Consider the following 25,910-nt stretch of genomic DNA (forward strand, 5'->3'; position numbering starts at 1 on the left):
ATAGGATCATAAAAGGGATTGCTGGATCATCTGGTAGTTCTATTTTTAAATTCTTCAGGAGTCTCCATACTGTTTTTGACAGTGACTGCATCAACTTATATCCCCACAGGGACAAAGATTTTCTTTTTTCCACATGCCTCCTAACACCTGCTAACTGTCGACAGCATTCTAACAGGTGTGATGTGCTATCTCTTTGTAGTTTTAAAATTTTTTAAAAATTTTATTCATTTATTTATTTGAGAAAGAGAGAAAGAATGAGCAAGGTGGTGGGGTAGAGGGAGAGGGAGAAAAAGACTCCCCATGTGAGGCTCAATCCCAAGGCCCTGAGGACATGACCTGAGCTGAAGGCAGTCGCTTAACCAACTGAGTCACCCAGGTGTCTCCTCATTGTACTTTTGATTTGCATTTCCCAGATGATTAGTGATATTGAGCACCTTTTCATGCACCTCGTGGTCCTCTATATGCCTTCTTTATAGAAAAGTCTATTTTTTGGGCTTATTTTTAAATCAGGTAATTCTTTGTGTTTGTTGCTGTTTTAATTTTTTATTATTTTTTAAATATTTTAATTTATTTATCTGACAGAGAGAGAGATCACAAGTAGGCAGAGAGGCAGGCGGGGTGGGGGGAAGCAGGCTCCCTGCTGAGTAGAGAGCCTGATGTGGGGTTCGATCCCAGGACCCTGAGATCATGACCTGAGCCGAAGGCAGAGGCTTTAACCCACTGAGCCACCCAGGCACCCCTTCTTGCTGTTTTTAAAAATCAAATTGTATGAGTTCCTTTATATATTCTGTAAATCAACCCCTTATCAGACATACAGTTTGTAAATAATTTCTCCCATTCTATAGATTGCCTTTTCATTTTGTTCATTATTTCCCTTGCTGTGCAAAAGCTTTTCAGTTTGACGCAATCCCATTTGTCTATTTTTGCATTTGTCACCTGTGCTCTTAGTGTCATAGCCAAGAAATCATTACCAAGGCCAACATCAAGAAGACTTTTTTCCCCTGTGTTTTATTCAAGGAGTTTTATATTTTAGGTCTTATGTTTAGGTCTTTAGTTTATTTTGAGTTAATTTTTAAATTTTTTAAAAAGATTTTATTTATTTATTTGACAGAGAGAGAGATCACAAGTAGGCAGAGAGGCAGGCAGAGGCAGAGGGGGAAGCAGGCTCCCTGCTGAGCAGAGAGCCCGATGCGGGGCTCAATCCCAGGACCCTGAGACCATGACCTGAGCCCGAAGGCAGAGGCTTAACCTACTGAGCCACTCAGGCACCCTTGAGTTAATTTTTTAAAGATATTTATTTATTTTAGAGAGAGAGCGCAGGAGCATGAGGATGGGCAGAGGGAGAGGAAGAGAGAGGATCTCAAGCAGGGTCCCTGCTGAGGACAGAACCTGGTGCAGGGCTCCTTATTACGACCGTGAGACCATAACCTCAGCTGAGATCAAGAGTCAGACCCTTAACCAACTGAGCCACCCAATTTTGAGTTGGTTTTGGTGTAAGAAAAGGGTATAATTTTATTCTTTTGCATGTGGATATCCAGTTTTCCCAACACCATATATTAAAATGACTACCTTTTTCCCATTGTGTATTCTTAGGCCCTTGTCAAATATCAGTTGACCATTGGTTGACCATATATGTGTGTTTATTTCTGGGTTTTCTATTTTGTTCCACTGGGTCTATATGTCTTTTTTAGTGCCAGTACCCTACTGTTTTAATTGCTATAGCTTTGTAATACGGTTTGAAATTAGAATGTATATTGCCTCCTGCTTCATTCTTCTTGCAGAAAATTGCTTTCATTATTTTTTTGTGGTTCCATATGAATTTTAAGATTTTTTTTCTATTTCTTTAGAGATTGACATTGGGATTTTGATAGGGATTGCACTGAATCTGTAAATCATTTTGGGTAGTCTGGGCATTTTAACATTGCTTCTTCTAATCCATGACCACAGATATCTTTTCATCTGTGACTGCTTTATATTGTTTTACAGTTTTTAGTGCACTGATCTTTTGTCTTCTGGGTTAAGCTTATTCCTAAATACCAGAATAATTTTAATACATCAAATATTACAGTAATATTTATAATTCTAAATGTCTACTTAAATACATAGTATAAAATTCAAAATATCTTTCCGGCGCATTTTAATTTGTAGTTATAATAGAAGGACACTAAATCTGAATCAGCATTCCTTGTGATGTCATTTTTTAATGATCATCCTTTGCTTAAAAAAAAAAAAAGTTGAAGGGGGAAAAGGGTAGATGCCCTTTCTCTCCCTTTCAGAAGAAATGGAATGAGCCCCTGGGCAGCCACCAGATTGGGAGAGCTGGACATACGGTGTTGAGGCAGAATGCAATGAGACTAATTTCCTCATACTAATTGTCAGCAAACTAGGCCCTTCACTCATCCCTGGCCATTAGGGAAAAATTATGGCGCTTGCAAGAGGAAATGCTAAAAGTTAAAGTCAACTGGTGGTATTGCCCTAGTCTTTGCCTTGGCATATTACTTTGGGGGTCCATGTTTTCTCATTCCCAAACTGGGACATGTTGTTGATAACGCTCTATTCTCAGTTTATATGGGCTACATGGTACATCAACCGAATAATACTATTGACACTTTAATCTGCGTGGTGGGAGAGAACCAGAAGCTGGACTAAGCATGGGCTCAGCCTTCCTATAGTTTGGATCCAAATTTTATCTCTATTACTGTTTGACCTGGGCCTAGTTACATAAACTTTGCGTGAATCCCTGAAGTTGTGGTTCATAATAGTACGTGCCTCACAGAGTATGAATTTTAGGAGAGGCGTATAAGAGCCTTAGCGTTGGGCCAGATACACAGTAAGCGCTAAGTTTTATCCATTAGCATTAAAGCACTTTAAAGACAAACATTTCACCCACAGGCCCTTTTAATGGGACAAGCATACTATGCAGGGGCGACAATTGCAGGGGGCTCTAAGTTGCAGGAGTCTCTAAGGAGTGGAGCTGGAGAAAATGCATTTGGTACTACGCCTGCCTGCCGGGAAAAGTCGTTATTGGCTGGAGGGAAAGGTGAGCCCTGTGTGCCTGTTTGCGGGGGTAAAGGGAATGAATGTACCACAAGCCTCTCCTCCTCCAGGGCACGCTCACGCTCCCAGACGGTTACTAAACGGCTTTCCAAGTTCTCAGCTGGTCCTCTAAATGAAATCTGAGCAAACATTTAAAGAATATCCGTTTGAGCCAAAGTATTAGCCTGCCCTTGGCAACTACACGTGGGGCAGGCCGGGCTCATACAACAGATGCTTGTGTCGCGCCTATGTGCAGGCATCGTTCTCAGCGGTTTACGTGCATCAGCTCACTCAAAGGCATCGCGGCCCTGGGAAGTAGGTGCCCTTCACATCCCCCTTCTGCAGAAGCCTGCCAAGGTCAGGCAGCCGGCGAGGGATGGGGCCAGAGCCGACCACGCGCGCGGTGGGCCACAGCGGGCGCCTTGCGCCCGCCCACCTCGCCAGGGAAGGGGACCCCGGGAATCCGGTGCCTGCAGCCACGCGAGGACGGCTGTGGGCAGGGGGCGCGAAGGGGCAGGCTGCGCCGGGCATCCCCTGCGCGCGGAAGCGCAGTCCTTAGCAGGAACGTTCTGGAACTCCCCTGCGCAACCATGGGCGGGGAAAGCCCAGGTCCGGCTGAGACCCCACCCGTAAGAGCGTGGCCGCCTTAGAAGGTCCCCCGCGCCGACAAGTCGCGGGCGAGGGGCGCGCGCACGGACAAGACCGCACTGTTTAGCGCACGCGCACACGAGGGCGCACGCTCGCCCGCCGCCCAGGATGAGACGGAGGCATGGAAAGTTCCAGCTGGTTCGAGAACCGTAGGTAGCTGGAACATTGGCGGCAGGGTCGGAGGCGGAGTGCGGCCCGCGCTGGCCCCTCCTGGCGGAACCCCCGGCGCCGCCCCCGCGCAGCGGCTGTGGGGCCAGGGGTCCCGGCGGGGGTGGCGCGCCTGGGGGAGAAGGACTGTCGAGGGGGCGCGGCGCGGCCGCCTTGAGGAGGGAGCTGGGCGGGGCGCGCAGGAGGCGGGGCGCGCTGAGGGGGGCGTGGCGGGCCGTCTGCGCAGCTGCCAGAGCCTTAAAGCCCGGGCTCGCTCGGCCGGAGCGTGCTTTCGCCGCCCGGGAGCCTTCCGGCCCAGCTGTCCGTCCGGCCCTCGCGGTCCCCGCCCCTCCTGCGTCCCGGGAGCCGGCTCGCTCCGGAGCCGCGCGCGGTGCGACCGGGCATGCCCCGCTACGAGCTGGCTTTGATCCTGAAAGCCATGCAGCGGGTAAGTGACCTTCCCCCCAGAGCCCGCCTTCCCGCGCGGGCGCCCCTCACCCCCTGCCGCTAGGCCGTCGCCCCCCGCCCTCCCCGTGCGGCCGGGGTGGCGTGGGGGGGGAGGCCGGGGCCGCGGGCGGGCGGCGGGCGTCCGCGCTGAGGGGGCGCGCGTGGGCCGGCCGGCGCGGCGAGGCCGCGTGCGCGCGGGAGGCGGGGGTGTGCCCGCGCGGGAGCGCGGCCGCGGGAGGGTGTGCCTCGCACGCGGCCGGCCGGCGGGGCGGGCGGGGGGCGGGGCAGCCGCGGGAGACCCTGGAAGGTCCGCGGGAGGACACGCGCGAGCGCCCGGCCCCGCGCCCGCCGTCGCCAAGCTGCCTCGTCGCCGGCCCCGCCGCCGCCGCCCGCTCCGCCTCCACACTAGCGCCCGCCGGCCTCCCCGGAGCCGTCCGCGCTCAATAAAACGTTCTCCACAGCGTGGTTTGTGCAGTTTTCTGGACCACGGGCGCTTCCGACCGATCTCCCGTTAAAAAAAATCTTTGACTTCTCTTTTTCTGACTTCAGCGAAAATCCTGCTCCGGGTGCCCTTAGCCCAGTTTCATTCATCCGAGTTGTGGCCTTTTTTGCGCCTTCCGGAAGAAACTCCCCCCCCCCCCCCCCCCCCGCTTTTGATTGATCTTGAGGTAGGGGATTTCAGGTTTGGAGGGATGCTAAGCGAGCCTGCAGCCCCTTCGTTGCAAGTGATGGTGTGGCCGAGGACAGGGCCCCGCGGCCCGGAGGCAGCTCTTCGTCCTCTGTGCTGGGTCAGGTACTCCACAAGCCTTCGCCGAAATCCCCATCCTTCCCGTGAATTCGGTAACGTAGAGTGTGGTGTGTGCCCCCCTCCACCTCCCCCCCCCCCCTTCGCCCAGATACGATAATGAATAAAAGCTCTACCATGTCTGAACTTTGCAAGCAGAACTTTCGACAGCGCTAGAATCATGCTTTGGGTCCACTCGGAGGAGTAGCTATTCACTGAAGTTTGGTTGAGCTTAAATTTAGGCCTGGCTTCACGGTCCAACTTCTATAGAAGAGCCGGGGGTCACGGGGCGTTAGGAGATGGTTAGTCACCGCACACCCAAAAGCCGGAGAGGACAGCAGTCCCTCGTGACGAGGTCTAGAGAGGTTGGTCAGGCGTGCCATTGTGTCCCCAAGCTTGTTCTCCCAGAATTTGGGAAAAGATAAGATTGTATTGTTTAGCCTCTGGAATATTCCCCTTTCCTGGCCCTTCTCCCTCCACGCTGAGATGTTACTGCTTAAGGAGAATACAAACAAGGAAAAACCGGAAGCCTAATTTTAAAAAGGAAACATTTTAAATTATGTAGGCATTGGTTAAGCCCTCCCTTTAACCGGTGCTTTTTAGGCAATATACCATAGAGCCTGGAAAATGTGGTTATTGAAATTTATCTTACCTTGTTTTAGGGACCAAATGGGTAGCATTAGTCAGAGTACAGGCATAATATTTGTTTATTCCATAAGCCTTTAAAATGAAAACTCCACACTCTTTGGTTTTAGTGTAGCTGCCAGGTACATCTGTTAGTTAAGGGGGCTCCAAGCAGAGTAGTTTAAATGTATTTGCTTTACCATGTTACTTGTATTTCTTTGTATCCTTTTTTTGTGTGTGCTCCTGTATGTGGTGCAAACATTTCTTTAGTTCAGGTAAGACCCATAGTGCAGTGGTGAAAATGATAATTGAATACTTTCCCTGAAGTCTCTGAGGTGGGGGGGGGGCAACCCATTAACAAAATCAAGGTGAACAACTCCTTGGAGGAGGCCTCCGTGGGTGCGGATAGGACAGTGTAACAACCGTAAAGTTGTGTCTGAAGAGTTCTTGACCTGAATAAAGTCAGATTAAACAACAACAAAAACCTCTCTCTCTCTCTTTTTTTTTTTTTCTTCTGTTCATTAAAACTAGATTTGGAGTAGGCTGTAACTGTATAACAGACATTTCCTGGTTTTGAATGATTTTGATTTCGACTTAGGAAAATGGGGTTCTAAAATAAGACCAATACTTGGTGGGGGGTGGGGGGATGAATGAAAATGTTCACATTAGGTTTATGTGATGCTGAAATGCTACTTGTGAGCTCCCACACCTTTGGCAGGCCTGGAGAACCCCAGTTCTAGTCTGTGGCAGTTTGTTTCGTCTGCTGGAGGCATGTAGTGACGCCTCAGTTGCGAGTGGCATGTTTTTCATATTTTTAGATCCTGAAGTGTATATCCCCTTTAACGGGATGGTTTAACCCCCATCCACTCACTGCTGTGTCTTGGGATTGAGGAAACGGGCTTATATTGACGACTCTTAGAGCAAGCGTGGAAGTTGAGACTGATGTAGTTTTCCCAGCATTTTTTGTTTAGATTCCCTGAGGTGTCTTCCTTTCTGTTTCTTTTTTGTAGTGCTCTAGAAGCCTGAAGAGCATTCCTGGTCTCTTTGGATTGCGTTACTCCCTCCTCCCCTATTTTACTTCCTTCCACCCCTAGCTGGGCTCCTTAAAAATGAGCATACAAGAATTTTTAAATTGAAAATGCAGAAACTCTGTTAAGGCTCTCGGCATGTCTTGTATGGGAGACCCCTTGCGTTGTAGCACAGTCAGCTGTGGGGGTTCCCCTTGAAAGGTTTCAAGGTATAATATACAGAATGAGTCCTCCTTGAACCGTACAATTTTGTGTTGATCAGTCACTTAGAATTTCCAGTGCTGTTTTTCTCAGTTTGCAACTGGGAGTTAAATGAGTCTGCTTTTGTCACACATCCAGGTTTCTGCATTTCTGAATATAGTTACCAATCCTCCCAAGAAGAAATTTTGGGAGGTGATTTGCAGGTGCCCTTTAGCTGGAATGTTGTCTCAGTTTTGTTTCTCCCTAATTTTTACTATGAAAAAAGTTGTCTCATTTTTGTTTCTCCCTAACTCGTAGTATGAAAAGTAGGTAAAAGTGTGGCTAAATTCTGCAACTGGACGTGGTCATGTAATGGGTAATGTTGTGAAACCAGGCCTTCAGAGGTGATGATTAAAGCCATTTGAAAAGGTTGTTGCTTCGACCAGTCTTAGACCACATTTATAGAAGGGTCCCTAGAATAAAAAGATTTGAGTCATGTTACACCTATATCAAGATAACATCAGAGGAGTTCTCTAACAACTGAAAAAGAAATGAACTGCCTTTGCGGAGAGTTCTCTGTTCACCTCTGCCTTGTCCTCTTGCAGTGGGAATGTTCAAGTGAAGAAGAAAGGTTATGCATTGGTGGTGGGTAAGGTCTGATGCTGCTTTCTGAGGACCCTTCTCTGGAGAGGCTGAGGAAGTGGCTGATGTCCCTTCATTTCACCTTGAAATTAGACTTTAAATATTGGCATTTAATTTCAGGTAGAAGACAGAACTGCCGATACATGAATGATAAAGCCCCGTACTGTGTAGAGAAGCCTAGGAAAAGCTGTATAAACTGTATAAAATTTTTACTCTTAGGATGGGTTCAGGAAGAGGAATTTTGAGGTTTAAGGAAAAAAAAAGATCTGTGCAGAACATTTATATTCTGTGGTTACTTAGTTTAGGAACTTTTTAAGTTTAGGAGCATTTTAATTATCATGTCTCAGTATGTTTACCCAGAGTTGGCATATTTAGAGTTCTGAAAGCCCTGGACACATATTTTTCCTGAAGTTTTCTCAGTTGCTACTCAGGAATTTTTACATGAGGAATTAAAGATTAATGGTTTCAATAATAACTAGTTTAACTGCTAAATGAATCCTTATGTGTTTGATAAAATAGCATTATGTATCTTCTATGTATTTTCCTAAGAGGAGTAAAAAAGCAGATAGGTATTTTGGAGATCTTGAGTTCTTTTTCTTTAAAACAGAGTTCACCAGTTACTTTATGTTTAATATTCCTTATTTTAAATTTCATTGAAAAGCAGATTATATTTTAAATTTTAAAAAAATCACTCATTGAAGTAGTTCTTTGTGGGTGAAGCGTTTTATGTTGTAATCTGAGTTTATTTATTTATTTTATTGTTAAATTGAGAAATACAAGTGGTAGTAATATTCCAGTTCTTGATACATGGAAAGCCGTAGGTTTTCTGACTCTGCGGTAAGAGTCTTTGGTTTTTCTTTAGTCAAGCCTTTCTGATTAGAAAGACTGGCAGAAGTTTTGTATTTGCTCTAGAGTTGTATCCCAGGTAGGATCTTGTGAAAGAAATGCCTATAAAATGTTTACAGTTTTAGATAACTTTTGGAGACGTAGATAAACTCAAGTATGGGACTAGCCAAACACAGGTCATTGTAGCTTCGCTTGGTGGCAACATTTGGTAACGAGGAAATAGTAACATTTCTGCTCTCAGATGGTAGCAGACCAAAGTCCAAAAGGAAATATCTTTGTCCTAGCTGTCAGGTGGCTAAGTTAGTTTTTTTCCTTCTAATGGGCCCTCTTTGAACAGCTTAATAATAATCACCCTTTGTGTTTTGTCTGCTTGAAACCAGACAACTTAAAATAGTTATCCAGTAATGAAAGACTTGAGCCTTGTGGGCAATGTTATACTCTCATTTGGTATTACAGTTTTCTTGGGTTACAGCTCATTGCCGCAGCAAGTGATTGAAGAAGGAGTCCTGTTCCTGCCCCTGAGCTACAGCTAAGGTACAAGGAGTGGCTTGGGGGTAAGGAGTCCTTCCTCACCAGACGTGGTTTGTATTTATTAAGACTGCTTGTTGGAAGTTGACATTCTGCACTGATTTTTTTCCCCCCTTAATTGTTATTCATGACTCATACATTCATTACTGATGTTTATAAGTTTTTTTAAAATCTAGGAATTTATGTGCAGACTGCTGTCGAATCTTCTTACCTTTAGATTACAAAATCACTTGAAAAAGAAATAGCTTGAAAGCAGTGAGGGACAGACTCTAAGGTAATAATTTTCGTCTAGCGCCTTTGCTGTGTTGTAGTACAAGTGTAATTTTTCTGTTCAAGATAAAGATTACCTCTTTTTAGTGGAAGGCAGTATTCTTAACCAACAGGGATTATTGTCAACACATGCAGTTATCTCTCAGCGGAATCAAATTTAAGGAATTAGTCAAATTGAAGGAAATCATTCAAATTTAATGAACATCTGGTAAGTTATTAATATATTTAAAGGAAAAACTACCCTCAGAAGTTTAGAAGAGGACAGTTAATCCAGTTCTCTTATCTTCGTTGTTCTGTCAGAGGAGGAGCTGGCAAATGGTGGCTCACAGGCCGATTTAAACCTGCCACCTGTATTTTATGGCTCGTGAGCTAAGCAAGGATTTTTCAGTTTTAAGTTGTAGGAGAAAAAAATTCAAAAGGATAATTTATGACATGAAAACTCTTAGGAGATTCAAGTTTCAGAGTCCATAAATGTAGGTGTATTGGAACATAACCCTGTTCATTTGTTTATATTTTTCCTCTTGTCCTTTACAGAAGAATTTGCTGACCCTCGATTAGGAATATACAAATAATTTCATAGGTTCAGTATTTCTCGAAGCTTCTTATGGTGCTATTTTCTGACATTTCTGCTTTGATTCCTTCCTTTCCTTCCTTGTATTTCTATACCTTTCACCTTCGTATGGATGATTTGCCTTTTCTTTGTTTCTTTCTTTCTTTTTTTTTTTATTCGTAACAAGCTAAGAACCCTGGCATTTTGTACTCTCTTGTGTGCTGGTCATAACCTCCTGGATGTTCCCTTGGCACTGCAAACTCAGTATAGTTCAAAATTGAGTTGCCTGCCCTAAAACTTGTCTTAACGGTTCATGACTTCTCTGTCTTCCGTCACCTGTGGCTGAACAAATTCAACTCCTTATATTCCTGTAATCCCAATCCCACGTAGTCTTCTCTGCTCTAGTTGAAGCACTAATATTTCTAGTTTGATTCTTGCAGTTTCTTAGCCGGTCTATTTAACGCAGAGCCGAGAGAGGATGGTTAATGCCTGTCTTGAATGCGCTTCTTGGAGTGCAAAAAATAGCTGTTGTGGAGACACTTTAAGACAATTGAGATTTCATTTGAGATTCATTTTTAGCAAGGAAATAATACAAAGCATTGTGTAGTGGTGGCTTTCTGATTACTTTAATACCCTTCCGTAACAGTTCAGTGTGTCAGCACTGTTGCCAAATACCAGCACCCTTGGTTTTTACAATGACCTTCAGACTGAAGTCTGGCATAAAAGGCCACCTCTGATGGGACCCCCCTCTTTTTTTTAAACTTCATCTCTCTGTTTCTTTCATTCTCCTTTCTGTATATCAAGTAAACAACCTGTTGCAAATCCCCATAAATACCATTACCTTTCATTTTCTTCGGTGCCTGTGTCATACTGCTTTTCTTAGAATGCCCTTCCTCTCGAAATTACCCATGGTCCACGTGAATACTTGCCTGAAGTCCATTTTATCTCATTTCGTACATTAAAAAATATATATATATTGAGGCCCTACACTGTTAGCAGTATAGACTATAACCTTTCCTTTGGATTTGCATGGTGTTTTCCTGTGTCTTATCACATGGATCACTTTCTTATTGTAGTTAATCGGTGAATGTTCATCTCCTTTGCCAGATGACAAATTCTTGAGGGTTCAGCCTGTTTCATTTCTGTCCTCTGCTCTGCATTGCACATGTCCATGTTCACTTAGCTACCTTAGCAGGATTCCTGCTCTCATCTCTGAAACGTTGTGGGTGATAGCATGCTGACCTCTCGTGTTAGTAAGTTGTTTTCAAGTCTGTACACTTGGCTTGCACTGGGCAAGGTGTATGTTTATCTGCAATTTTGCTGGTTTCCAAGAATATTTCATGGCAGGTAATATGTAAATAATTTTAAATATCACGTGAACTGATGAAATGAGTGCATAGACCTTTTTTTTTTTCCCCTGAAAACCAAGTTGGATTCTTTGGAAAGACTTGATAAAGGTGAGTTACTAAAATAATGCTTGTAGAATTAGACATGGCTGCAATATCTAAAAGTTTGGGAGGAAGAAGAGCCTAGTCCCAAAGGATTCTGTATGTAGACTGCTTTACAAGGATTTCTGAAAGCTTTCCACTTTAATGAAACTGAAAATGGAAAATTTGTAGATGATGCATCTATAGGTGTGGTTTAGCTCAAGCAGAAGGAACTTCAATCAGCAAGGAGCTCCTCCTCATCGGTCTCATTCTCCAGGTGCTTTCACCCCATGTTAAGATTGGCAAATACATGTACATTTATGGGTTAAACTTAAATAAAATGTTTAAGGTACGTATGTATGATATTTTGATTTCCTACTTTAGCTTTAATCCATTTTTTTTGCTTGTTATTTTTGGGTATGATTGTTTTGGTTATGAAAGCTTCTTTAGTAAGTGCTCTGATTTTTGTTTTCTAAATGAATAGAAGAACGTAAGATCCTCAAATGAAGATACTGGTTATGTTATGTCGGAATAAACCAAAGAACTGGCACTGGGAAACTAGAAAGAGCTAGAGACAGATCGACTGGTTTTGCTTCCTGGCACCTGCCTCCTAGGGATCTTAACTGTTTTGGATCTTCATTTCCTCGCTGTAAAATGGGAGTGATCTCTAAGATGGAGAGTCTGAAGATAAAGTGGTAACATGACCTTGGATGTAATAGGTGTTCAGTGTGTCACTGAAGTAGCTTTGTGATATCGGGCAAGTTATGGAACTTTAATTGCCTAGTTTTCCATTATTACCACCTTAATGATGAAGAGACTACAAAAGGTAAATTTTTTTGTGTGTAAGTTTTATCAGAATCTGAGGGTTAGTCAAGCCTGGAGTAGAGTAGTTGCTCAGTAAGTATCTGACGCCGTGAACATGAGTCATACTACATAATAGCTTGCGTGCTAATGAAGCAAGGCAAACTTTTGCATCTGGAAGATGTAGAGTGTGTGTATGAGGGTTCCCGTGGGCTCCACCAGCTTAGAACAACCTCTTTGTTAGACTGATGTCTATCATTTAGTAACAGCTGCTGGCCTTTGCCAGGCCCTGTGCACTGGGACTCCTCATCAAGAGCTAAACTGTTTGCGTCTGGTCTTTGTGTTTCTCTCTCCCATCCAACTTGATTATAACTAGTACTTCAGTAAGACTTAATGTATGTTTTAGGTGAGAAATCGGGAAAAGTAAAGAATAGGGAAAATCTAAAGAGAAGAATTACTTAAGATAGGCTGTTAATTAGTAAGGTGATTCGAGGCAAGTGTAGTTAGTATTTAGTATTGTATAGTATATAGTTAGTATTTAATAGTTAGTATTTTATTTAGCAAATGTTTGATTGCTAATGGGCAAATTGCTAAAGCTGTAAGGAGGACCTCTCTTCAGTAGGAAAAACAGTTGTAGCAGATAGTTGGTAGCCTATTGATTTCTGCCACTATATAGTATTTTCAGTTAGTCTACTTTTCATTTGATACAGCAGTGTATTATAAAACTACATATTTTATTTTAATTGGTGGTTTTAAGAACTTGTTCCATTCATTTTACATTTTATTTTTATGAAGGAATTAAAACAGTGTTTTATGGCACATGTTGCTGGAGTGTATATATTTCATTAATACGCTTAATTTTTTTAGTAATTGTTTTGTAAGCCAGAAATACTTATGATCTAACAAGTCCAAGATAAGACCTTCTGCAAGAGAATATACTTTTTTTTTTTTTTTTTAAATGTTGCCTTACCAGTCTTCTAAATCCAACTTTATTTCAGGCTTAATTTGTGACTTGATACCTGCTGATTTTATTTCACCTGAAGTTGCATGATGGGCTTGGGGATGGTATAAGGTGTTGGGCATCCCTTGGAGCAGACTTGAGATGTGTGTGTTTGAGTGTATAAAGGAAGAAACAAGAATGTGACCAAGAGGAGTAGTAATGCTGGTAACTTAAGTCCTTTTCATTCTGTTTGGGAGATGGCAATGTGAATTGTAAATGTATTCATGAGTTAATAAAAGTGATTTAACAAAGTTGCTTGAGAAATAGCCAGGATGTGTGTTGAATTCTTTTAACTACTGTGTTCTAAAAACTGGGTAAGTATGAAGGGTTGTCCTCAGTTTTGATTATACCTTGTCACAGTTTGGAGTGTTTTAATTCCTTTACTGTGAGGGGGTGGGTGGGCCAGGGGCGAGTTGGAGGGGAGCACACGTGTGCTGGTGGCGCTGGTGCTGGCCAGCCCAGTCTGCTCCCTGGGACTGGGGGCCTGGTTCACCAGCTTATCCTTCACTCTCCTGCTTTGTAGCCTGAAATTCAGATTTTTCAGGAAATTGATTTTTAAAATGATGGCAACTAACTCAAAAATACTTAAACATCATGGACCAAGTAAAATATATCTGTTGGTCAGATATGCTATCATCTTATAATTTCTGATGCAGATAATTGGCTTTAGACATTTTTTAAAGATGTCCGTGACTGCTTTTGGACTCCTTTAGCATTTAGGTTTCAGAAATTGCTGCTCACATGTTGATAAAACCCACTTTGTTGTTAATTGGTCATTGATTTACAATAGAACTGATAGTTAATTAGTAAATGGCAAACATGTTCCATTCTTAAAAGTAATACTGGTTTCTATTTATGGACTATTGGATAACATATGTCCATATTGGCTAAAGTGTATGTACAGACTCAGAGAATAGTGCAAGGACTGAAGCATGACTTAGTATAACCTGTCAAAAATTGGTATTCGTAGTCCACTTTTTTTTTTTTTTTTGATGTCTGAGTGAGTGCTTACTTTAAGCATGCATTAGTGCAATTTGGTTCATACCCGTTGTACTAACCTCTTAGGGGTTTGAAATACTGTTCTGAGCAGATTGCTTGTCTAGAAAATGAAATTTAAAAAAAAAATTTTATTTATTCATTTGACAGATCACAAGTAGGCAGAGAGGCAAGCAGAGAGAGAGGAGGAAGCAGGCTCCCTGCTGAGCAGAGACCCTATGGGAGGTTTGATCCCAGGATCCCGAGATCATGACCTGAGCTGAAGGCAGGGGCTTAACCCACTGAGCCACCCAGGCGCCCCACAGAAAATGACATTTTTTGAAGTTCACATTATCTTATATGACCCATGATCCTTGAAGAACATAGTGTTACCATGAAAAAAAAGTAGGTGTTCCTCGAGTCAGAGTGTTGAACAAGGGGGTGATAGAATATTTTTATTTTTGACTAGGCTTCATGTTTCCATAGTGGAAACCAAGCTGTTGCCTTGATTGACTTTTCTTTTTTTCTTTCTCATGTCCCCATTCTCACTTGATATATGTAACAGCAACTGCAATGAGAAAAACAAACTTAGGCTCAGTTCTTTCCTGCCTTTCAGGTCCAAGTTATAATTGATTTTGCCCCCCCCCCCCCCAGCATCTTTACTATGATTCCTGTATCCTACTTAAGGGAATCCCTACCCACTTTGGGAACACTTCAGGAGTGACTGGTGTGGGTGAGAGCTTAAAAATGGAATTGCAAGTGAAAGTTCAGACTTAACAAAACCTTAAACCTTAACCCGAAGCCCTCAGTGCTTGTAAACTGGTATTTGCTTGCTTCTGCTCCAGAATCAAGAAATGCTGGTATTGTCTTTGTTTAGATTTTAGTTTTTATAACATTCTTGTGGACAGCTACCCTTACTGTTAAAATGCTTGAATTTTGTCAAGTGAAGAAACCCAAGTGCAGTTATCATAGTCCGATTGTTGTGAATGTAGTCCAGTATGGGAACGTGTGTTCAAGACCTTGGCTGCACTTGGATTTCAGGAACTGGGAAGGTACTTGTGTGGAAACCCATGTGCAGTCTTCGCTTTGGTTAGATGGATAAATTAGGAATATAAAATATTCAGTTCCAGGTTAGATTCAAACACAAGGTGAGCTTCTCTTGCTGAATGAAAAGCTAAATTTGAGGGTAGGGTCTTTGCCAGGCAGATGTTACATATAGAAAAGATGTATTTAAGTGTCCTTTAAAAAAAAATTAGGTTGAATCTATTAAGTAAATATATGACCCAGGAGTATGTTGTTCTGGTTTTCATTCTTACTGGCGTACTGTTTGCCTTCTGTTTTGTTAGCAATTAAATGAGAAAGCAGTTGGGTGAAGCATACTATTCTAAAAACCTGAGATACCAAGTTTCCACCAGTGAGGATCTTGAGTCCGTAGTAGCACTGTTGGTCTCAGGAAAGCATTATCAGGTGTGGCCTGAGGGCCAGGAGCTTTTGCAAATCCAGAAGAAAGTTGAGGCGTAGAAAGAGTCCTAACAAAATTTTCTACATTAAATATTTTATCTGATTTGGATGAAATAATTGGAACCTGTAACGTCAGGATCTTCCTATCTTACATTCATGGAAAGCAATTATGATTCTGTTCCTCTGTATTTTTAGGCCAGTCTATTTGTCCTTTTGTTGAAATGCGAGATGAGAATCTCGTTGCATTCATAATCTGTAACGTCATACCTCAGTTTTATGTTTATTTTTTATGTTTAGTTCAGGCCATATTTCTACCAGTCTTTCTGAATACTGGTCAAGTTATCCTGTTTGGTCTTATTTTTTACTTCTTAAAAATCTTCCATTCTCTAAACATTGAGGAAAATTAGAAAGTTTAAAAACTTTCCAACCAAATATATCTGAGGAAACATCCCACTTTCAGGATCTTCTATTTATGACTTGGCCTCCTGGGAGAATTAGAATCTGGTCTACAAAAAGTCTTGTGTTTACAATTTCTGGCCCCAGTCACATGGAAAAACAAGAAACTTTTTGGCATCTGTTCTTCTAGGAATGATTTCTCCAGGAACATAAGACTGGAACCAAGTAGGAGGAGTATAGAAAACATGAAGGTGAACCACAAAATTGACATGGTTGGAAGGTATACTCTAATGCTTAGTGGGTAGTTGAAGCAGGGTGTGTGTGTATGTATTTTCCCCTTGAATACTCAGCCACTTTAAGGATTAAGTAGCGTGATCTCCGTTTTACAAGCGAAAAATCTGAAGCAGAAAGGTGTCCAGTGTCACACAACTCAGTAAATGGCTGGGCCAGCATTCCAAGGACAGTCTCCACCTAGCAGCTCTACATTTCATCACTCTATCTGTAAAGAGTGTGCAGCATAATGGTGTAGTAGAGTTAAAGGCCCTTTAGATTGAGGGAAGTATTTTGCATCTATTTTGAGTGCCTCCAGATACCACCAGCATTACCATGTTTGAGGGGAATGTAGTGGTAAACTCTAAGACAAAGTTCCAGTTTTCCCGGAGCTTCCATTCTAGTAAGGGAGACAAACTAAAAAATGCTGGAGAAGGTGTCATGAGAGACAAATGTAGCAAATTTCATTTTTGTTAGAGTGCTTAGGTGAGGCCAAGACTTAAAGGGAGGCCATTGCCATGAACTTGGGGCAGAAGAGCAGAAGACAAGTGCAGAGACCTTGGAGTTAGGTTAGCTTGAATGCAGTTCAGCTGGCTTTTGTTTTGTAGGTCATCTTTGAGCCTTCCCTGAAAGAATTGGCAATGCATAACAATTGTTGAATGCTTCATTTTTTTTCCCACAGGGCTTTTTTATTTAGTAATCTAGTTGTTGCCTTGAGATACCTGTTTTTCCCATTTTCTAGAAGTGAGAATTTGGAGCAGACTTGGGCACAGGTAAAAGGAAATAGTTTAATGAATCTACATATTGTGCCTGTCACCCAGCTTCAACAAACAGTTGACGTTTACCAAGCTTGCTTCATCCCCACTTCCACTCCTGCCTTTGATGTTCTTCCTGGAGTATTTTGTACTTTCTTTAGAAAAGTTATAAGACCAGTCAGTTAACACCTTTGTGCTTTTCACCTAGATCACCGATTGGTAGACTTTGCTGTATTTGCTCTTTTTTGTTTTTGTTTTTGTAATCTGCACTGTTTGAGAGATGCAGACATCTTGACATGTCTTTTTTAGGATTAAGGGTGGTTTTCTTCCTAACCACAACATAACCATTACCCAGTTCTGATATTGATACAGTGCTATTATAAAATGTTCAATACATACATGTTCAAATTTATCCTGTTACTCCATTAATAATCTTCAGCTTCATAATCCAGAAATCAGTCAAGGATCATGCATGTAGTTGTTCAGTCTCCTTGATCTAGAACAATTCTCTGGTCTTTATGATTAATGATAGTAGCACTTTGAAGAGTCCAGGCCCAGTAGTCTGCAGAATCCCTCAATTTGGATTTGTTTGCTTGATTTTCTTGTGAATAAAGATAGGTTAAACACGGTTGCCATAATTATTAGATAGAGATGTCCGTGTATTGTATCAGGAGGCACATCAGTTTGTCTCGCTATTGATGTTAAGCAGTCATTTGGTTCAGGTGAGATCTACCAGATTATTGTAAAGTGCCTTTTTTCCTTTTGTAATCAGTGATTTATAGAGTGACAAAGTTGAGGCTGAGTATACTTTTCTTCAGTCTTCAATTGTCTTTAGCATCTGTTGATGATTTTGAATCAGTTATTCCTGGAGGTCTTTAAAGCAAAGTGTGCAGATAAAAAATTTTATCTGTGAATAGTTAGTATGTAACCAAAAGATAAAGGTAAATTAAACAAAACAGAAGATAAGAAAAACAAAACCCAGCCATGGTGCCTCTGTGACACCACATGAATTCCGTAACATCTCCATGCTCAAATCCCTAAATTGTCTTAGAAGTTTCTCCCCAGTTGGTTTGCTTGAATCTGAATCTAGACAAGGTCCACAAGTTCCATTTACTCGATGGCCCCTTGAGTCTCTACTGTAACTGATTCCCCACTCTTTCTTCCTTTCCAAATTTGGTTGATCATTCCCTAGTGTTTTGTATGTTCGTCTAACCCAGGTATTTTCTGTCAACTAGCAGGTAGAAATTTGAGTTGTTCTCAGATCTTGTTTTGCAAGAGCACATAGGTATTCTGGGTGTAGTGTGCTATCAGGTTGCACGTCTGTCTTTTAGAGAAGATTCATTCTTGGTGGGTGCAGGTACCCGCAGCCTCATCCATCCATTTTCAAGTTCCCCATCAGCCTTTCACCGAAGGATGCTCGCATCCATTGTAATCATTGCCTAGGATTTGTGTAGTTGCTTTCTCATAATTAGAGATAAGGTTAAACTTTGTTAATCCATTAGGGACTGCAAAGAGTGATTTTTCTAATCATGTTATTACTGCCTTATCAATGAGGTTTTTTTTTTGGACTTGTGTTCATTCCTCCTTTTTTATGTGTATCTCCCTGGGGAGTATTTTTTTAAAAGAATACATTCTTCATCTTCACAGAGGATGTTTCTGGACTTCTTAATGATTATCTGATATGTCCTCAGTTTTCTGATGGATAAATTGGGAATAATTATCAGGCTTACCTCTTGGAGTTTTTGCGGAAGTTGCATGAGCTAGTTCATGTAGTGTGGAAATGGTGCCCTGCACTAGTGTTGGTAAATGGTAGTTCTTAAAGTAATTTGATCAGTTTTGTGGAAACATCTAATACTTCAGGTGTAATGGAGAGGAGGAGGAGGAAGAGAGTCTTCATAAGCTGAGATCATCAAGAGGGCTGGGCTTGTATAGAATGGGCTACTTGCCCACCCTGACCTGCCATTTATATGGAAACAACTATAATACAAGAAGTGCTTGGCTATCCTGGCACGCTGGGAGGGGTGTGGATAATTGCAGGGGTAATATCTAGAGCATGCTCTGATAGGGAGTTAGTGCAGTGAAGTCAGTAGGTCACTCTAACGGTGGGTGGGTCAGATGAGATAGTGGCTCCAAGTAACAAATTTTCACTACGTCTTGGCCTATCGAGATTTTTATCTGAACAAAGGGCTTCTTGCCTAGTTTGCTTTGCCTTGTCATTCCACACACACCCCCTCCAAACTGTTTGCGATAGCTGATCACTTTGGTAGGGGGAGGAAATGCTGTACTCCCCTTTGGCCTTTTACTCCGGATCATTTATTGCTTTAAAAAAACAAAAACAAAAAACAAAGAAAACCCCGCTCTTGAGGATTGTGTAGGATATTGAAAGCTTAACACTCTTAGTTGGGTACTTTATCATTAATATTTTATTTAACAAACATTTGCCTACACTGTGTGCCACACTGTTTGAGACACAGATCATATCACTGAACAGCGCAGACAAGAGTCTCTGCCTTTATGGAGGTTATATTCTGGTAGTGAGGGAAGAATAAACATAAATAAGTCCTGTAGTAGGTTAGAAGGTTTTGAGTGCTATGGGGAAAAAATAAAGCAGAATGGGGCTCCTAGCTGACTCAGTTGATAGAGCATCCAACTCTTGATCTTGGGGTTGTGAGTTCAAGCCCCATGTAGGGTGTAGAGATTACTTTTTAAAATAAATTTAAAAAAAAAATAAAGCAGGATGAAGGACTGAGATGGTACGGGGAGTTACTTTTGAGCAAAACTGTACATGAGAGAAGAGCCAGTTCTGTGAAAATCTGGGAGTGCTCAGTGTACCTTGCATTAGGAACAGCAAATGTTGAGGCCCAGAGGTGTGTTTGGTGCATTGTGAATAAATAAAAGGGCGACTGCTTCCTGGATTGGTAAGTGCCCTGCAGTGGGCCAAGGGCCAAAGTTTGCAGACAGGTTAAGAGGTGAGGGCAGTCGGTTAACTAGATGGGATGGGATGGTGATTGGGACCAGAGTTCTAGTGGTTGAAATGACAAGTGGTCCGATTCCAGGTAGATTTTTTGAGGTAGATCCAGCAGACTGATGGGTTGTGTGTGGCTTAAGAGAAACCATGAGCAAGCGGTCAAGGATGACTGATATTACCGATATGCTAGGCATTGAGCAATAGTGAGGACAGAGTTGCCTTTCCTTGAGATGGGGAAGACTGAGAGTGAGACAGGTTGAAGGGATATGAGCCAAGTTATTCACACTCCCAAGCAATGGTAGGTGGTCACAAACAATAAGAACCATGGTCCATAGATTTTGCTGTAAGAACTCTTTGATCTGAAGATCATACATTGCTGATTCTTGTAACATAGTATCTTAAGGATGGAGGAGTTAGCAAGTGAAGGAAGACTGGCTTGGGTGGATTCATTTAGCCCGTGGTAACAAAGTCAGGTGTAGAAGGCACTAGATTTAATTGTTCATTCTCTGGTGAAAGAACTGACTCATCAGAGAATGAAGGCACAAGCCTTGGGTTTGGATGGTGAGAACCAGGATAAGCCCTGGTCTTAGAGCTGACTCTTCAAGGTTTTTCTGCTCTATTTGTTTACTTACCTAAGAATCCTGTGCCTGGGACTTCTTTTTGTTTTGATTCTCTTCAGTTTCTCCTAACATACATCCATTTATATGTGATCATACATAAGTACTTCAGTTGAATTTTGTCCTATGTGCTGTTGTAGTCTATTTTGTAAGCGTTTGTTATGTATACATCTCAGGTATTTTCTCTACAAGCACCGATTTTTAAATGTGGATGATACCAAATGATCTTTTATTAATTGACGGATTATTGTATTCTATTTTGTTTTTTTTCTATTAGTAAAGGTGTGTTCCTGTCATTGAAGGTAGTGTTGTCTAGCGATTACAAGGGCAGAAACCATTTAGACCCATAGATGCGAGTGTAGATCCTGATGTAAATACAAATAACTGTCTTGGGGCAAGTTATACTGCTTCATTGGTTTCTTTTTTCTCATCTATAAAATGACCGTAGTAATTGGACTTATCCCATGATTGCTGTGAGGAGAACAGTAGTGTACACAGCACTCTAGGTACAGTGTCTGTAAGGTGTTAGGACTTAGGTTGGTAAGTGTCAGGTCTTTTTTATTTCCATTATTTATAATTCACTTATCTTTGACAACCAGGCCCCTGTGAGCAGACTTAGGCACGGCCGCTCTCTCTGCTCATATCTTCATTTCTCAAAAACGTTACTGGAGTTTGTTCCATGTGCATGATCTGGTGTAATCCACGTGGAAGTTGAAACCAGTGGTAGTTTGAAAGTTGTCCCGATACCCAAAAGGTTTTCATTCTCTGAGACTTAAAAAAACAAACCAACCACAGAACTTTGTAACTACAGAAGCGGGTTAAAATGGATTATCTCAGGGAATGTGTGTATGTGGATGAAACGATAAATCTGGTAGTTCATGATTTTTCCTAGGTGAATAAAATTGTATTTGAAGACATGGTTTACTTACATGGAAAACCATCCTCCTAAACCCCTTCTCTCCTCAATACTTGGCTGAAAGTAGAGCTGGTCTGGTTGGTAGAGGGTTGAGGGAGGGAGGCTCAGATCTGTGCCCACTCTGCCTTGCTTCCCACCCTTGTGAAAATACGGGGGCTAGAGACCCCCGGAATATGGTTTAAATGCAGAGTTCAACCAGGGTTTCATGCATCGCTTACATACTTTCAAAAATTTGAATAGCTGAGGTTGTAGATTTAATAGAAATGTTTAGCTGAAAAGGATTAAGGGCAAGCTCCTTCTATGTTTCAGGGACTGTTGTATACAGTGTTACTTTAGCTCCATTTATAATTTAAAAGTGGCTGAAATTCATATGAGTTGTATTAGAAACCCTCATTTCACTTTTAAGTGTCACTGATAAACTGCTACCAATATCCATTTTTACGTTTTTAGAGTAACAATGGGTTGAGGAAGGTCTTGTATGTATATATACATGTGTACTCTCTACCATGCACCATCAGTCTACTCTGATAGTGGAATTTGCTTTACTGAACCTTGAATCAAGATGACAAAAGTGAAAATGTGTATGAAAAGTCCATAAGTAGAATTTTGTATAAATTTAGGGTTTTGTTTTTTTTTAAAATTTAACTCGAAGTGACGTCAGTAGGAGCTAATTGTTCCTGAGGTGGTTGAGAGCCTCTTTAAAAGTATTTGAATATTTAATACTTTATCTATAAATAACTTTGGTAAGGAACCTAATATGTCTGGCATATAGTTGACAAATTAATTTTAAAGGAGCTGGTCTTATAACTTTTAGTCTGTACAAGTTGTAGAAGGTAAAGCAGCATTTTGTTGAGTACCTGCTTGTTGCCCTGGACAATTTTAGGTGTTTTTTGTATGTCATTTGTTCCTTACTAAGCCAGTAGTAGCCAGATGATGATTTCATTTTACAGATGAGACAGTGGGGGCTCATAGATTGTTACTTGCTTAGATCCTGCATTTAGGAAGTAACAGCTTGGGTTCTGGCCCTTCAGAGCTTGTCTGCTTTCTTGATCATGCCATCCATACATGTGCGTTTTCTCAGGTGTCTGCATGTTTCACGATTCTTTAATTATTACTAGCTGGTACAGTGAGCATTTTTCACTGAATCAGAATAGAAGCAAGACCTGGCAAGCCTACCGTTCAGATTGTCCGTGGAGTATGTGGTTTTTAAAGTGACTCCAAAGCCAAAAAGATTATTGTTTGGTTACTTTTCATGTCACTTTTCTGCCCTTTGTTAGTCTCCTTGCCTCACTGAATTTGTTGTGACTTGGAAGACTGATGGCTTTACGGATTGTGTTTCTTGTTCTCGGTTGGGTTTTTATGACGGTGACTTTCTGGAGTGACCATATATGTCCTGGATTTTACAGATTGTCCCAGAATAATTTCCTAGTTTGGAAGATAAATTATATGGTCACCCTAGATAATAGAAAAGAGATGTTGGATTTGGTTATTATAACTAATTATATTTTGATTATATTACCTAAAGGGGGTTAATAGCTGATTTAATTTGGTGTTACCTATTTCCCTCTTTCTAGTTCAAACACAGCAAATTCTTAGGTATACTTTTCTATTCAGATTAATTCTTCAGTTGTAATTTAATTTATCCAGCTACATGAAACAGTACCAAAATTTTATTCTAATTTTGTGCAAAACTGTCAAGAGAACGCTCTCTGAGAAGAAAGCCCTCTCCTTTTGGTGGCGGGGGGGACTTCTGCTCTGTTTCACAGTGAATGCCCTTGTGTTTTTTGATTTGGCAAAAAAATTGATTATACTGTCCATCACCACTAGGGGACCACTTTATATATTCCACACATAATACTCTTATTATGGAAATACTTGTTTTCTTAAAAATGTACTACCAGGGAACCAACCCGTATATTTTATCATTCCTGTACCTATTTTATTACTTGTCTCATATTTCTCCCTTAACAGGATTTACCTGACTTGTGTAGCAGCTTAGTCCTAGTAATGTAAAAACATAAATTAAAAAGTTTCATTTTAGCTGATGAAAAAATTTTTCCATGTATGTTTTTCCTGAAAATAAAGGACTTCTGGTTAGTGTTCATTGTATTTTTGTTCTAGAAATACTTATTTAAAGGAAAGAAAAAATTATGCAGAACTCACATTTTATATTTTATTTGGAATCGTTTTTAAGGAATGCATACTTTATTTCCTAACAAAGTAAAGTTGGAGGCTGTGGCAATCTGTTTATGACTAGAATGTGAAATTTAGCTGCATTGTAATATAGTCTCTCTTTCTCTAAACTAAATTGACCTATTTTTGGTTTTGTTTTTCTTTTTCCAGTCTTTACCAGGTGCTGGTCTCTGGATGTTTTTTGTTTAAATTGGAAAATCTTAAACCTGCCCACAGACTGGTATGGTATCCAGTAACATGGGGACTGCCAGCAATGGCTTCCGAACGGTCAGAGAAGCATAGGCAGACGGAATTGAGAAAAGTCAGCCTTGAGCTTGTGTTTGGCCACTGCCTGCTAGTCCAGGGAGTGAGGGCACAATGTCTTTTTCTCTCTATCTTACCTGCTGTTCTAGAGAAGTTAGGGGTTAGACCAGTGTGGATTTGGTTTGTGACGGGATAGAATATGGCTAAGAGATTTGACTTGCATAGATCGTATTTGACAAGAACAATGTTCCTGATGTTAGCAGTGCTTACCAGTGGTGGAGGAAGAAGGTGCTTGCTCGGTTTCTAAGCACTTGGTTCTCTGAACACACAAGCCACTGGGTGGGGGCTGCTGCAGTGGGGCCCTTCCCCTCCTCCCCTTCCAGGAGAAACACAGAAGGTTTTGCTGCCCCTTCTTGAGGGAAACACAGACAGGGTCGGTGAGCTGCTGCCGCGGAGAAAAGCAGCACCTGAACTCTCCTCTCGGGGAGTTGGGCTTTTCTGTGTGAGTTGGAACAAGTGGCTTCGACGATGAATTTCAGGGAGCTTTGTCCAAGGCAGGATTTCACGACTGCCATCCGCTGTTTTCTTTGTAATCAAGGACCTGCAGCTTATACTGAACCATTAAAGGCACGTTTAAGTAGTTAATGTTTATTAGTCATCTGATTACATTTTATTAAAAATTGAGATGATCCTAGATAATGTCCACGTGTTTCTTTAGAAAGTTTTTGGCATGAGGAAAGTGGTCACAGAAATATGACCAGCTTTCAAGATTTGGCAAGTCTGAAGTGATACAAATCCCAACTGTTAGTATATTTGATGCTTTTATGTGTGGGGGTTTTATTCATGTCAGTCATTATTGACCCAGGTTCTCAGGAGGAAGGATAGTAATTCGTTTTCTTAGTATAATTATTATAGGGCTGTATGCTTAAAAAAGGCCTAAAGATGGGTTTAAGACATTTCCATCTAGGCAGCATTATGAATTAGACCTAATAACCTAATTCAGTAGAACGTTTATCTTTAGCCATTCTTTCCAGCTCCTTTCCTGGTCAGTGAGAGGTGTGTGTTTTAAGTTTTTTTTAATACCGTGGTCTATTTTGAACAGTTTTGGAAAGCAGTGGCTTTAGTATCATTAATAGGTCTTAAGCTTGGTTCTGATTTTTAAAGGAAAATATGTAGATTCATTGAAAAGCATCTACTTTGTCAAGTATAGAAAAACATTTCACTTTGAGGTAGCTTTATCACAGAAGGAAAACTCACATTCGAAGTCGATGTGTGGCAGGCATTAGGATGAATAACAAGATGTTCTTCGTATTGATCTGTCAGCAACAATTATAATTAACTTTGTAGATTTAGAATTTGTCTCTTTTTCAGGAGAAAAACCATCAGATTCACAAACTTGATTTTAGATGGATTTAAATGTCTTTTGCAGAATGATTTTTTTCCCCTTAATCCAGGACTGAAAAATGTCTGACTGACCTAATTAAAGATAACTTGTTATCTCATGGTTGATAAATGTTTGTTTCATTGAGGTTTGGAAGATACAATACATTATTTTTCGGTCTTTCAGAAATTTTGTTCTCCTCCTTACTGTCCTTGCTTTCTAGACCCTTTAATAAGAAAGCATGACTCAAAGGAAGAACTGCGCAACAAAATCAAACTTCGTGTCATTGTGCCTTTATCCTCTCAGAGATTCTCTTGGAATTATTGCCTGATGAAAAGGAAGGGAAGGGAATTACCTTGAACATTTTTCAAAAATCTTCTGAGGTCTTCCTCTAGCTAGAAGAAATAAAAACATTTTAGGGTTTTATAAAACTAGAATTTCCTAGTTTTTTGTTTTTGTTTTTGTTTTGTTTTTTGTCTGTGGCATGTTTTGTTTTCCTTTAGGGCAGGAGTCATTTCAGTTTCTATGTTACTGTATGATAACTACCACATACACATTTGTAGTCGGAATTGAGGAAAATTTTATATTAATAAATTTGCATAGACTAAGTGATACTTGATTTTGTGTTTGGGGGTAGGCGATAACACTGAACTGAGCTGATTCCATCCAGGACCGCAACTGGCTGTAAAGTGCATTATTCAGATTCATAGCATTTGAATATCCATTATGGTGCCCTTTTGAATAATTAGTGTTTTTTTCCCCACTCTTTTCCCTTAA

The 25,910-nt window shown here is 41.2% G+C and overlaps 2 protein-coding genes across 2 annotated transcripts in view; both read left to right on the forward strand.

The window, feature by feature from the left end:
- The first annotated feature begins 3,284 nt into the window (after positions 1–3,284).
- Positions 3,285–25,910, forward strand: part of MRPS6 (mitochondrial ribosomal protein S6) — a 66,908-nt gene continuing 44,282 nt past the window's right edge. The window contains 3 exon segments of the mRNA XM_059165107.1: positions 3,285–3,665; positions 3,838–4,217; positions 4,219–4,279. Coding sequence (XP_059021090.1) covers positions 3,285–3,665; positions 3,838–4,217; positions 4,219–4,279 — 822 coding nt within the window.
- SLC5A3 (solute carrier family 5 member 3) overlaps positions 4,148–25,910 on the forward strand; it is a 33,767-nt gene continuing 12,004 nt past the window's right edge. The window contains exon 1 of the mRNA XM_059164657.1: positions 4,148–4,279. The gene's annotated coding sequence lies outside the window, so the exon portion shown is untranslated. The remainder of the gene's footprint in view (positions 4,280–25,910) is intronic.

Source organism: Mustela lutreola, chromosome 2 (assembly GCF_030435805.1).
Source record: "Mustela lutreola isolate mMusLut2 chromosome 2, mMusLut2.pri, whole genome shotgun sequence".
Classification (NCBI taxonomy): Eukaryota; Metazoa; Chordata; class Mammalia; order Carnivora; family Mustelidae; genus Mustela; species Mustela lutreola.